The sequence below is a fragment of the Podospora anserina genome, chromosome 3 (genome assembly GCF_000226545.1).
Source record: "Podospora anserina S mat+ genomic DNA chromosome 3, supercontig 2".
Taxonomy (NCBI): domain Eukaryota; kingdom Fungi; phylum Ascomycota; class Sordariomycetes; order Sordariales; family Podosporaceae; genus Podospora; species Podospora anserina.
This window is the reverse complement of record NW_001914856.1, coordinates 1,883,491-1,896,949: the sequence shown is the minus strand read 5'-3', so window position 1 is coordinate 1,896,949 and position 13,459 is coordinate 1,883,491. Positions and strand designations below refer to the sequence as shown.

The window sequence follows — 13,459 nt, the reverse complement described above, 5'->3', positions numbered from 1 at the left end:
TCAGCAGGAGGCTTAACGAAATAGTGATCTAGGGCAAGATGCTTATATTTATCTTAATTATCATTACTTTCAGAACCTACCTGGGTAGGTTGGCCCCATCGCCGGAGAGAGGCAAAATCCGCGTATGACAGTATGACAGTGGCACTGAGACACCAAATCACCAACCGAAAGACAGCGCTGAAACTAAATCTTCGAGCCACAAACAAGCAGCACACGGCATCTATTTCGGATATCATACCGTAGCACGCATACCCCATCACACTCGTGACATCCAGTCTGTCTGTCACCTGTGTCAACGGACCAAAAAGACAAGCCTTTTCCCCGTTCCACTTGCCCGTCACACAACCCCTACTCCTCAAGCTGCTGACATGGCAGTCAACCCTCGAGGGAGCGGTTTCCGGTGAACAAAAGGGAGCAACCAACATCCAACCCCATATGACACCCTGCATTTCCTCTCTGTGTAACAAGCAACAAAAAAGAAACTCTTGTAAAGAGAAACAAAACCCGTGCGTTGCATAGCACATGCCCTGTATCACCGTTCCATACATACCAAATCCCATCTTCGAGTTTCGGCAACCAAACCTCTCTCACATTTGATCCAGACCATCGTCATCTCCGTTCCCGTTGTTGTTCCAGTGCCATCGTCGTACACATCCATCCGTCCCTTTCCCCCTTATCTCTCACCTCGGTGAGTTCCCCAAGGTGAGGTGAATCCACACCTCCCATATCAAGCCAGAAGCCAAGCCGGGGAAAAAAGAAGATCAATCAAAAAGTCGTCAAAATCAATCCACCCCCACCCACACGCCCCCAAAAAGCGGGGCTGCACTAACGAAATGAAGGGTGTGTGCATCCACCAACAAAAAAACCGTGCCCATGCCGCCGGTAGGAAGGAGATAAAAAAATAAAAATGGGCCTGGCTTGTTTGAGATGGGCCGCGCTCTCCGCCGAACGATTCGATCTCACACGCTTCTACCGGGCACCTTCCTTCTCCCCGGCGGCACGGCCAGTTTTCTGTGGGGCCCCCGTTCGTGACGCTGCTGTTGTGAACCCTTGCTTCACATCTGGCGGCGGTGATGTGATGGTTCGTGAGTTTCTGGGGAGAGGTTCATTAATATCTCGAAAAGAAGGCCCACCCCCCTTACCACCAGCGGGTGTTATAGACAACCGACCGTCCTGATGATGAGATGGGCGATAACTTATCTGGCACCTGATAAGATCGCCCAACCCTACTCGGTGTGTAGGGTACCTACCTACGTCAGGGACCTTTCAACTCCACCACGCACACCAGACGAAGAGTTCCAGTGCAGGAGCTGGAAGCCCATGATCAACGATGATCATGCGCTGCGACGGCGGTGAGAGAGGGAACAAGACGAACCGCGGGGGGGAAGGGGCGGTTTTCCATCCCATCCTTCAAATTCCCAACCAAAAAGGAGGCAGTGAATGATGAGTTGTCAACCTGTCGGCTCTAGCAACGAATAATCCACCCACCACCCACCCATTATCTCTTGTCTTTCCTCTTCCCCAAAATGCTGACAACTGACTACCCACGATCAAGCCTTCTGGGCATTCTCTTGGCACGCAGCGAAGACAACGAAAATAAGAGGGGTAAGAAAGAAAAACGCCCGGGCTAACGCTGCACTAACTTCTAACCCCAACCCCAGAAAAAGCCGATTCGGGCCCTCACCACTTCACGTGTCTGCGGGAAGAGAGGGGGGCAACCTGAGGAACGGGGGGCCAAGTCTCGGCAGCTGGGGTTGATGACACAAGGTTTTCTGTTGTTAATGCATGCACACCGCCCGCATAACTAATGAAACGAGGGTGATCTGTCCTCCTTTCTGGTAAATGTTACCTCAGTCCACGATATCGACAGCACAAAAACTTCCTTCATTTTCCACACTCGATGGGTTGGAACTCGGGGGGCGTCTTTCTGGTCGTGGTTCATTTCAAAACCCCCCTGCCCAACCAACATGGGCCCCCGATTTTGATCGAGACAGATTCTGGAAATGGTGCAAAAACGCGCGCCAAGACCCAACCGAGAGGTGCGTAACCAGAAGCTGCTGCTCTGCATGGAAAGAAAAAAGGCCAACGCATCTGACACATGATGCGTCTGCATTTTCCTTTGGTCAAATGCAGGTTCGGCGGCTGGTCGGATACGGTAAGGTTGGAAAAAAAATACATATAAAAATGCCGGGCCATCGTCATGTCACAGCCTGAACCGCCCGTGGTGGTGGGGGGTGGGGAAAGGAGACAACAAGCGAGGAGCGAGAAGGGCAGTTGTTGGCGTGGACGTTTCTTCGAACCGGGAGAAGGAAAGTGAGCAAGATAAATACCACTGCATAATAAGCGAAAAATGCTAAATCAAAAGAATAACAAAACCACCGAGAAAAATGCCTCCATCTGCCACCGCAACGGGAAAGAACAAGCAAGCAAAAGCTGCAACATTGCTACCACGGTACAGGCACAGCAGGGGGGGTGCACAGTCATGTCCCACAAGCCGACGACGACGACGCTATCATAATGTATGCGCCCGTTCTGTGGAGGGAGCACGGCATGATTTGAGCCTGCCGCCCCGGGTAGCCCTCGACGGTTTCTTTGTCTCTTTTTAGAGCTTTCCCCCCTCGATATGGCTGCGTGTGCCGACTCGTACACCTACAGATCACGTGATATGACAGTAATTGGCCAAAAGAGAATCACGCATTTAAGCAAGTTGATTTCTTTAAATGGTTTAGACTACCCGTAATTCGAGACCAGCCCGATATTACGCTTACCTAACATTCTCCGCAAGACGTGAAAATGGAAAGCGGGACCCTGCCCAGGGAGAAGAGGAAAAGGAAAAAGCTGGGGTGCCACCGACCCACACTCGCGGATGGTTCCAAGAGAGACATTTCCCCGTTGCATCCATTCGGACCCCCCTGTCTCTGCCCTGGTGTCTGCCCACCCTCCTCAGACACACCCACCCATCACTGCAGAAAAGTGTGTGATGAGTTGAGCAACCTCACCGGCAGGAGCGTCAACCGGGGGGAAAAGTGGTAAATGAAGGATGGTGAAATCGGTGAGCGAGCGGGCAGGTGAGTAATGAGATAAGTATCCCAACCCCCCCCCCCCAGCCCAGGGAATGCAGCAAATCGGGCACATCGGACCTTCCATCTTCGAATCCCAGAAGAGATCTTCAGTCTTTGCGCACAACCGCCGCCTTTCACACCGGCTTCCACCCCCATCCAGCCACGGGTGTCAGCCTGTCAGCACCAAAATATGCTGTGTCGGGATCGACCCCAAGGGACCGGCGGGTTACTCTCTCTCGGCTCACCAACAGCTGATAAGCCACATCTTTGCTTCTTGATTTTGCTTTTGGAGGCACATCTCATTCGACTCTTCTGCAACAGTAGCGGGCAAATGGCAAACGAAAAGATGCCACTACGAGTTGAGCCGGGCCTGCATATTCGTGCATGTTGCAGCTTTCTAGTTGGTGATCACAGCGTCAGTTCTTGTCCTCCTGTAAGAGGTAGGTCCCAACACGTGCTGCTGTTATGGGGCTCTCTTGTGTAATCACCGTGTGCCAGACTTTTGCTTTCTTGGAGGGCAGGCTTCACCTAGGTGTCTCGTTTAGGATCATTTTTCCACTGTTGAATAATTCCAGTGAGGTCGGACAGTGCCGCAATCGAGACCGAGCTGTGCCTTGGTGAGACAGAAAAGTATGGACCTGATAAGTTGACCCAGTTGAATAGACCGCTTATTACCCAACCCAGAGGGCTTGGCACTGTTCCTTTCGAAAAGAGGCACGGCAGGCAGTTGGATAGGTGCTGCTTGTTATATGTAGGCTGAAGGATGGCTGGCATGCGGCACTGCCCCGTTTGCTTATCGACGTGAAACAGCCTGTGTCAATGTCAGACGTACCTTATATCTGTTTAGGTAGCGGGGAACTAGATCTCTTACTGTCTGTAACTGGGATCTGATATGCCATCAACGGGACGATTGCTTGTAGTTATGTCTTTCGAGCGAGCTTGAAACGAGGTGGGTTAGGTACGGAGAACAAGGATAATGGGGGAGAGGGGGCGTGTTGACTGGATCAAAACGAAACGTCGTTTTATGCTGCGTCCACTTTCCAACTCGCACCATTAACCCATCGATCAGGTCAGATCAGATCCAGATCGAGACTGGAAGAACGCCGGATGCCCGCGAGTCGCTGGTGGCAGGTTCGAGCCTGCCTGCCTGACACACCTAAATAACCCCGAGAGCTCATCCATCTCAACTGCCACCTAAATGATATGTTGCCCAACCCATGTGCATGGTGCGGGTTGCCTAAAACTGCAGTAGCGGCTGGCACTACGGGGAGTCACCCTCTCGCCCTTACCTTACATAACCCTCTTCTGCCTTCTATTCTTGCCCGTGGAACGTGCGCGCAGCCGGTGAGGGGCAGAGAGGGGCAAGGGGCTGCCGATGACCGTTTCTTGGGTCCCCTCGGTCGATGCGTCCACCTTCGGGCAACTTGGAAGAAAGAAGGGGGGACGTGATCGGCTTTCCGTCGGGGCTTTCCCTCTATCCAAGTTGGAAAGGTACTCAAAGATTCGAGTTCAAAAATTCTGGATATATCTCTCTTCGCTCAGCAGGGTGCCTGGGGGTTTCGTCGATGGCGTTTGACCATACGGTGATTTCAGCGTCATGCTGACACTGAAACACGGACGGGGCATGTGTGTCTTTTCTTCCTTCTGGAAGGCTCCCAAAAAAAAACAAAAAAAAACGCTGGGCAGAGATCAAATCAGATTGACTCTCCGAAAGTTTATGCGTGGGTAGTGCGAGTTGTCAAGACTCCGAAAAGGTTTACAAAGAAAGGTACGCCCTGTTGATGCCCCACTCGAGCCTCAATTCCTACATCAAGGGTATTTTTAATGTCAACTTTAGGATTTCAACGGTCTACCGGACTTTCTAATCCCAAAGCGCCCAAGGGGCGCTGCTCACAACTCCATCAAAATCACCTACAGGATGCATCAATGGCCGGTTTGCGGTGCGCCTCACCGTTGAAGTTCCGAGGTCTATATGCCTTACACGAAGACATTATTGCCGGCTTTTGGGAGTGCCTGAATCGCATCCAGGACCAAGCCGCCTGCTTGGTCTAATGTAGGTGCTGTGGTGAGCGAGAGATGCCAACTGCAACCTGTTCTCCTCAAGGTAGCATTTGTGAACAGAAGATCCTCCGAGATAGATATTCCCGTCTCTCGGCGTATTCACCAGCCGTTTCATCGACCAGGGAAATCATTTATATATCGGCGATCATGCTGTCTTTATCACTGTGTGGCTGGATAGGTACCGAGGCGAGAATGACAGCATGATCGTGTTCCCCAAGAGGAGGGGATAATAAGAGCTGACGGCTCGAGATTGCTCCCGTCCTGTACAAGCGAGAAACAGGCTTGCAGTCACGGTGCATGGCAGGCGCAGTTATTTTCCGATGATTTATCGAGCTCCAATTACGGCGGACCAGCTCATTTGGGGCGATAGGGTTCTGCGTCGCATCGTTGGTGACGGGCTGGCTGGTGGCTCGCTGGCTGCCGCTTGCTCTTGGCTGGCTGGCTGGCTGTGGTTTGTGGTGGAGTGGTGGTGGACAGTGGGCACGGGAGAGTGGGTGTGGGGCCCCCCTGTCTGTCTGGTTGCTGAGATGCGGGCGGGACGCATGGTGGAGGGCCGGCCGGCTCGTTGCACCGTCGCCACAGTTCTGCGGTATCCACTCTCCAAAACGAAATGGCGTAGCCGCTTCCTCCGGAAACGCCCTCCCCTGGAGGAGAGGTTGGTGTTCGGCCACCGACGTACCGACCAAGTACCCGGTACCTGTTCGAACCCTTGGGGATGCGGCCCTGGGGAAGCACATCAGCCGCCATCAGGCTGAGGAACCACACAGCACACATTCTACGAGAAACTTGTTTGGACAGGCACCGCCACCGAGACACACACACACACACACACACATACACACACACGGGGAAAATATGGGATGAAACGCTCGTTACCTGGTGATGCCTTGGAGCGGCGGGACCGAGCCCACGCGTCGTGCATGAAATCATCGACCCAAATGCCATCTTGTTCTGTCATCTTGTGTCGCTCAGTGATCCGTTTCATCCAACAAAGAACAGCCGATTGTTTGTCGCCATTGTTAAATTATTTCCCGATATCGCGCAGCTGGACCTATCGAGGTTCGTCATTTGGTCCGCGTCCCAGGGCCTCGATGACAAGAAAAAGAGATGGAATGGAATCGGAGCAAAATTGGAAAATCCAAACTGGAACTGGAGAGATAACAAGTGATGCCTGTTTCGGCGTGGTCCTTGGTCTGTTTAGCGATACGGCACTAAATTTTTAAGTGGCGGGTAGAGGCTCCCACAGCACAGCTTCGGCATGCTGGTACCAGGGACCTGTCGGGAACCTGGCGCGACTTGCCCACCCTCGTGCTGCAAGACATGAGCGGAACAGCCAAAGGGCCATCCCTCCACTCGCTTCTCTGGGCAGGGCTTGGCATGGGTTGGGGGAGTTGCCGCTGCGAAACCAAGTCGTACTCTTCCCATCCCGAGATTTCTTCCCGGGCTTCTGTTCTCTTTCCCTTCTTTCCCCCCTTTCGGCCTCTCAACTGACCTGGGCCGAGTGCTTCCACCAATCCCTTCCAGTTGCTCTCTATCATCTCCGTTTGCTTCACGTCTTGTTTTTCACCACCACCACCACCCCCGACCTCGCGCCTCCCTTTTACAATTGTTCCACTTTACCTGTCGCCTGAGTGAAATTGGCGAGCCGACGCCCAGCTTTTGGAGCTATCCGCCGTCGCCGTGACTCCCAAACCAGCAGCTCCCTCCACCATCTCGTGTCAGCGCGACGACACGTATTTTGCTGTCTCAACGGCGCCACCCATAACTCCCTGGGTAGCTAGCTTGATGGAAAGAGGCGTCTATGCTTAATCCAAAGCTTGTTTTTTGGTCGTAGTGGTACCTGACAACGCCCGCCACTGTTACCCCCTTCCACGTGCATCGAACTCCCAAGTCAGCCAACCTTCCCGGTGGCCCATCTCCATCTGCCTCAAAGCACAACAACATTATAACGCAACATGGCGAACCATCACCCTTCCCCTCCGATGCAGATGCGGATCCATCATCCCCCTCCTGGCGCAGTTGGACCTCCCGGCCCGCCTCCCCCTCTTGCGGCATCGCGTCAGACATCGACCTTGTTACAAATGAACGAGGTGGTGTGGATCCAGCTTGGTATGTCCACTCAACACTGCTGAGACTGGTTGTCACGCGACGCATGAGTACTGACGAAGCTGCAGGTAATTTGGCTGAACGCATGGGAAATCTGGAAGAAGCGATGACATGCTATGAAAGAGCTCTCACAGCCAATCCAAACTCCATCAATGCCTTGAACGCCCTCAGTGTCGTCCTGAGGACGCAGGAGAACTTCCCCAAGGCGGCGGAATATCTACACGCAATCATCAAGCTTGATGGGAACAATGGCGAGGCCTGGGGCAGTTTAGGTACGCCAACCCACACAGTCAATTTCGGTGCTACAAAGACTGACAACTATCTCTACAGGTCATTGTTACCTCATGATGGACGACCTTCAACAGGCATACCAGGCTTACCAAAATGCCCTGCTGAAATTGCCCAATCCCAAAGAACCACGCCTGTGGTACGGCATCGGTATTCTCTATGATCGATATGGCTCGTTGGAGCATGCCGAGGAGGCATTTGCCGAAGTCATGGCGATGGACCCGCAGTTCGACAAGGCCCATGAGATTTACTTCCGCCTGGGCATAATCTACAAACAACAGCAGAAATACACCCAGTCGTTGGATGTAGGTCATCAGAACTCTCCATGACGTTTTGCAAATACTGACATGATCTACTGCAGTGCTTCAGATACATCGTCACCTCTCCTCCCGCTCCATTGACAGAGGAAGACATCTGGTTCCAGATTGGACACGTACATGAGCAGCAGAAAGACGTGAGTTTCGCCTCTATCACGTCTGACCCGCCAGTGATATTGACCTTGTTCTAGTTTGATAACGCCAAGGCTGCCTATCACCGTGTCCTTGAGCGGGATCCCAACCACGCCAAGGTTCTCCAGCAACTTGGCTGGCTACACCACAACCAAAGCCAAAGCTTTGCCAGTCAAGACAGGGCCATCGAGTACCTGGAGAAATCTGTGGCAGCCGACAACTCGGATGCACAGAGCTGGTACCTTCTCGGTCGGTGCTATATGCAGCAGCAAAAGTATCCGAAGGCATACGAAGCCTACCAGCAGGCCGTATACCGCGATGGGAGAAATCCCACCTTCTGGTGTTCCATCGGTGTGCTTTACTACCAGATCAACCAGTATAGAGATGCGCTCGATGCTTATTCGCGTGCCATCCGCCTCAACCCGTTCATCTCGGAGGTCTGGTATGATCTGGGTACTCTGTATGAATCGTGTAACAACCAGATTGCCGACGCCCTTGACGCGTACCAGCGTGCTGCCGAGTTGGATCCCAACAACCCGCACGTCAAGAGCCGATTGCAACTCCTGCGAAGTGGAGGACAAAACGGCGCCCCTCCCGGACAGGCACCAACTCCCACTGATGTTCACCCACAAGCTTATCAGGCTGCAGGTGCAGTTGGTCCTCCGGGTCCTCAGTGGGCTGGCTCCGGCCCGCCGCCGCAGTCGCAACCCCCACAGCCGATGCACAATGGTGCTGGACCGGGCGGTCCCAACTCGTGGGCTGGCCGTGTGGCCGAGATCAACCCTCCGCCGCAGCCCCCCAACCCGTATGCTTCCGACCGAAGCGAGCAATTCCGGGGTCAAGCTCCTCCCATGCAACGCCCGCCCAGTCCGAGACAGGAGCAGCAGCCGAGGCCGTACCAGGAGGCAAGCAGAGGTCTGGAGCCGCACAGGCGTGGTCCTTCGCCTCCCCCGGGTCACTACGCAGCTCCCCCGCCTCCTCCCCCTCCCCAGCAGCAACAGCCGCCTCCTCCCCAGATGGCTGGACCTCCACCGCGTGTGCGAAATCCGAACTATGGAGGACACGCACCCGCCGCCGTTCTTCAACCGAGCAACGCACCTCCAAATGGAGGGGCCCCGAATCCTCTCATGCCATACCGCACCAATAGCCCGAGAAATGACGGCCGGGTCCCCATGCATGACAACCGTATGCCTTCACCAAAGTCGGCCTATCCCCAGCATCAACCTCCTTACCCCCCGCACCCGTCTGAGCAGGCTGGACCCAATGGTCCTGAGCCTGGTGTCCCTCATCCTCCTCATCAAGGCATGCCTCTTGACGGTCCCCATCACCGGGAGCAACATGACCCACGCCCTCCCTCGGTTGGCCCCAAGCGCATGCGTGAGTGGGAGGATGATCGCGAGTCTAAGAAGCCTGCCACGGAGGAGTCGCGCGGACGCATGGAAGATCTGCGGCACCGCCGCCCTTCTACTCCTCCGCGCCCTGAGTATCGTCGCAACTCATCGGAAGCCCACCGGTTCGACGAGCGGCGTATGGAGGACCACAGACGCGTAGAGGAACAAAGACGAGCTGAAGAGATTCGCCGTGCGGAGGAGCAGCGTCATGGCAACGAAGGGTATCACCCATCTGAGGCTGCCCATCATCCCCAGTCACATTCTGTCCCTGCTCATCTGCCCCCAATGCAGCAGGGCCCGTCCTCGATGCAGGGCATCATGCACGATGGACCTGGTCCTCAGCCCGGACCGAGCCACAAAGACTATCCCCCGGCGCAAGAGGAAAGGCGGATAGAGCATTCGCATCCTCCGGCCCCTCACCCACCCCCGGCGAATGAGCCCGAGCGCGCCGCCCGAAAAATGCATGTCAATGAGGACTACGATGACAGTGAGGAAGAGGATAAAAAGGGTGACATCATCTCCGGGCCTGCTTCTGGTCCCAGTTCAGCGACAGCTGAGATGAAGAATGGAACACCCACCAGCGCCAGCATCAATGGCATCATGAGCCAAAAGGTTGAGAGCAATTAGGACGAACCGATTGGCCGTTTTCTAGTCACGACTTGATTTTCTTTGTCACCGAGGGCGCTCTGTTTTGTGCGTCTTATACCAGTGTTTGCTCACGCATATTTGGCTTGTTTCCTTTCGTGTGTTAGGCGAGGGAGCGGTTGGTTTCGTGTTTTCGTAGTGTAAGTTCGGGGCATGGAGTGCAGGGGAGGCAGGGTCCTGTGCCATTGTCGCAACTGGGAATGTACATGTGGAATCGGATAGGAATGGAGAGCTTCAAAAGCTTTATTTGGCGGGACAACATCTTCGGGGTAGTAGTTCGTTGGGTTTGGTGTTTTGTCATGTATGGACTCTTCTTTCGAAGCGTTGCTTCACAGGGCGATCAGGCATAGGCATAGCCGCAGTAGTTTAGTTGCTATCCACAACATTTTCCTTGTTTGAAAGAGTTTCTCGGGCAGCTTGTGACTGTCTTTTAGCTTGATATTTGAGAAAAGCCAAAGTTTGGTATGGCGTATGAGCAAGGCATGGCGGTCACGTGACCAGCACTCGGAGCAGTCGTGCAGCGAAAGGCCTTGCTGGGGGCATCACAGAGTGGGGCGCGATTGAGAACAGGAGCAGTTCTCAGTGGGCTGAGCCAGTTAGGGCTCCGCTGCAATTGGCCCGAGCGCCCAGCTCCATTTTCCACACAAAAATTCAACCTACCTCCAAATTTCAGGACGACTTTTCTGCTCTTGTGGTTCGGACCTGGGGGATTTTTCCATTTCACATCACGGTAAAACCGAGGACATCAGCAAACCATGTCTCACCGCAGTGAGTAGCGCCCTCTCTTCGAACCTCGAATCCCCCCAGTCTCGATCCCAATTTCGATGTGGCCGGGGCTTCACGATGGGCGAATTCTGCGACAACATCTCTGGAGATCTGGTGCACTGCGATTGTGGCATCGGGACTGGGCGAGAAGTTTGCAAACGGCGACAGAGGACTGACAACATCGAACAGAGTACGAGGCCCCTCGCCATGGCTCTTTGGCCTACCTGCCGCGCAAGCGCGCTGCCCGCCATAGAGGAAAGGTCAAGTCGTAAGTGGAATATGAAAACCTTTCTCCCCTCAGACACCAGCCTCGGCCGAAGAGATGGAGGCTAACTGTTGTGCACCATGACAGCTTCCCCAAGGACGACGCCAAGAAGCCCGTCCACCTGACGGCCGCGATGGGCTACAAGGCCGGCATGACCACCATCGTCCGCGACATGGACCGTCCCGGTGCCAAGGCCAACAAGAAGGAAGTGGTGGAAGCTGTGACAATCATTGATACTCCTCCTGTACGCGCAACACAGCCCGCTTGGCTCTATTTATGTCAATGGCTAACATCTTTTACAGATGATTGTTGTGGGTCTGGTTGGTGTAAGTCATTACTGTCCAGCTGAGGAAGAAGAAGAGACGGCCGAATTAACACACGAAATAGTACATCGAGACTCCCCGCGGTCTCCGCTCCCTCACCACCGTCTGGGCCGAGCACTTGTCCGATGAGGTCAAGCGCCGCTTCTACAAGAACTGGTACAAGTCCAAGAAGAAGGCTTTCACCAAGTACGCCAAGAAGCACTCCGAGAACAGCGGTGCCTCCATCACCCGCGAGCTCGAGCGCATCAAGAAGTACTGCACCGTCGTCCGCGTTCTTGCCCACACCCAGATCCGCAAGACCCCCCTCAAGCAGAAGAAGGCCCACCTCATGGAGATCCAGATCAACGGTGGCTCCGTCGCCGACAAGGTCGAGTTCGGCCACGGCCTCTTCGAGAAGCCCGTCTCCATCGACACCATCTTCGAGAAGGACGAGATGATTGACGTTATCGCCGTCACCAAGGGTCACGGTTTCAGCGGTGTCACCGCCAGATGGGGCACCAAGAAGCTTCCCCGCAAGACTCACAAGGGTCTCCGCAAGGTCGCCTGTATCGGTGCCTGGCATCCTTCCCACGTCCAGTGGACTGTTGCCCGTGCCGGTCAGATGGGTTACCACCACCGTACCTCGGTCAACCACAAGGTTTACCGCATCGGCAAGGGTGATGCTGATGACAACGCCGCCACTGAGATCGATGTCACCAAGAAGACCATCACTCCGTATGTTGACCCCTTTTTGGTGAAATTTGAAGAGCTCAAGACTAACAGATTGCAGCATGGGTGGCTTCGTCCGCTACGGCGAGATCAAGAACGACTTCGTCATGGTCAAGGGTTCCGTCCCCGGTACCAAGAAGCGCATCATGACCCTCCGCAAGTCCATGTTCATCCACACCTCCCGCAAGGCCCTCGAGAAGGTCGAGCTCAAATGGATCGATACCTCCTCCGAGTTCGGTCACGGTGCTTTCCAGACCCCTGCGGAGAAGAAGCAGTACCAGGGTACTCTCAAGAAGGACTTGGCCGCCAGCTCATGAGCGGCGTCCGGTTTCTGATTTTATCGTTCATTCAATGGCAATGGTGTCACGGTTTTCACAGCTTTGGGTCGGGATAACGGGATTCTACCTAGCATTATCAGCTTAGTTTAGAGCTGCAGGAGAGGAATGGGAAAATGAACCAATTGCCATTGACTGTTTGTGATGTGTCGATGTGTTTTTTACTATCAATATACCCTTTTTGTTCAGCCTATCTAGAGTATGCCGAGTGGTCGATGTGAAATTTGCCCCCTCCAATCTTCTGGTCAGTGGTCACACCCCATGGCATCAAAGTGGGTCCTTGACACTGCCTCTGGCTGGGGATGCCCCGCGTCAGCTCACTGGTCACAGCTTCCCAGCAAGAAAACTGCGGTTACATCATCGGCCTTTGCCCAACTCGAGAACTGCCGGCTTTGGTTTGCTGCTCATGACCATGATTGCGCCCCTTTTCAACGGAATTAGTCGAGTTATTTTGTCCCACAGGGCTCCCTCCCTCTTTCAGATTTCATTTTCTTCTTTCCTTTTGACTCATACCAAGAACGCTTCGACGTACTCGAACACAAAGCTTTGTGTTTCTTGTCCACGATTCCCACCAGCTCGATCGTACCACTCTGCTACCTGCCTAGCTCTAGCCACTACACCTACCGCAGCTCCATTTCTACAAACACTACGATCTACCTCCTGCGCGTCAAGATTTCCCCGACAGAAGCGATTCTTCTCCCGCACTGCCGCCGTCAAGATGTCGGACGAGGATTACCTCGCCTTTTTGAACAAGGCCAACGCTTCTTCGTCTACTACCACCCAAGCCGCGAGTATTAGTGATAAACAGCACTTTAAACTTGTCGACCCCGGTGTGGAGGTTCCGGAGAAGCTGAAACAGGCGGTTGAAGGAAGGGTTTTTACGGCTGCGTCGTCGGAGGCGGAAAGCCCGTGTGAGGTTGTGGCGTTGAGGTTGGAGGGTGATGGGGGCTTGCCGGATGAGGAGGAGTTTGCGAGGATGATTGGGCATACTGATCCCAAGGGGGCAAAGGTGGAGATCAAAGATCCGGTGGATTGGGATCCGGAGGGGGGGAATAATGAGG

At 54.2% G+C, this 13,459-nt stretch overlaps 3 protein-coding genes across 3 annotated transcripts; all 3 read left to right on the top strand.

Annotated features, from left to right (window-relative positions):
* Positions 1–7,275: 7,275 nt before the first annotated feature.
* On the top strand, positions 7,276–9,984 carry PODANS_3_7280 (uncharacterized protein; the record flags this gene model as incomplete). Its single annotated transcript, XM_001909496.1, has 4 exons — positions 7,276–7,501; positions 7,560–7,822; positions 7,879–7,971; positions 8,026–9,984. 4 exons carry the CDS (start codon positions 7,276–7,278, stop codon positions 9,982–9,984), a joined length of 2,541 nt encoding a protein of 846 aa, XP_001909531.1.
* A 773-nt stretch (positions 9,985–10,757) lies between these two features.
* Positions 10,758–12,380, top strand: PODANS_3_7270 (uncharacterized protein; the record flags this gene model as incomplete). Its single annotated transcript, XM_001909495.1, has 6 exons — positions 10,758–10,770; positions 10,957–11,035; positions 11,120–11,276; positions 11,335–11,358; positions 11,420–12,069; positions 12,125–12,380. The coding sequence occupies 6 exons, from the start codon at positions 10,758–10,760 to the stop codon at positions 12,378–12,380; spliced, it is 1,179 nt and encodes a 392-aa protein (XP_001909530.1).
* Positions 12,381–12,804: 424 nt separating this feature from the next.
* Positions 12,805–13,434, top strand: PODANS_3_7260 (uncharacterized protein; the record flags this gene model as incomplete). Its single annotated transcript, XM_001909494.1, has 1 exon — positions 12,805–13,434. A coding segment is annotated over one exon (630 nt), but the record flags the coding sequence as incomplete, so codon positions are not given.
* Between the last annotated feature and the right edge of the window lie 25 nt (positions 13,435–13,459).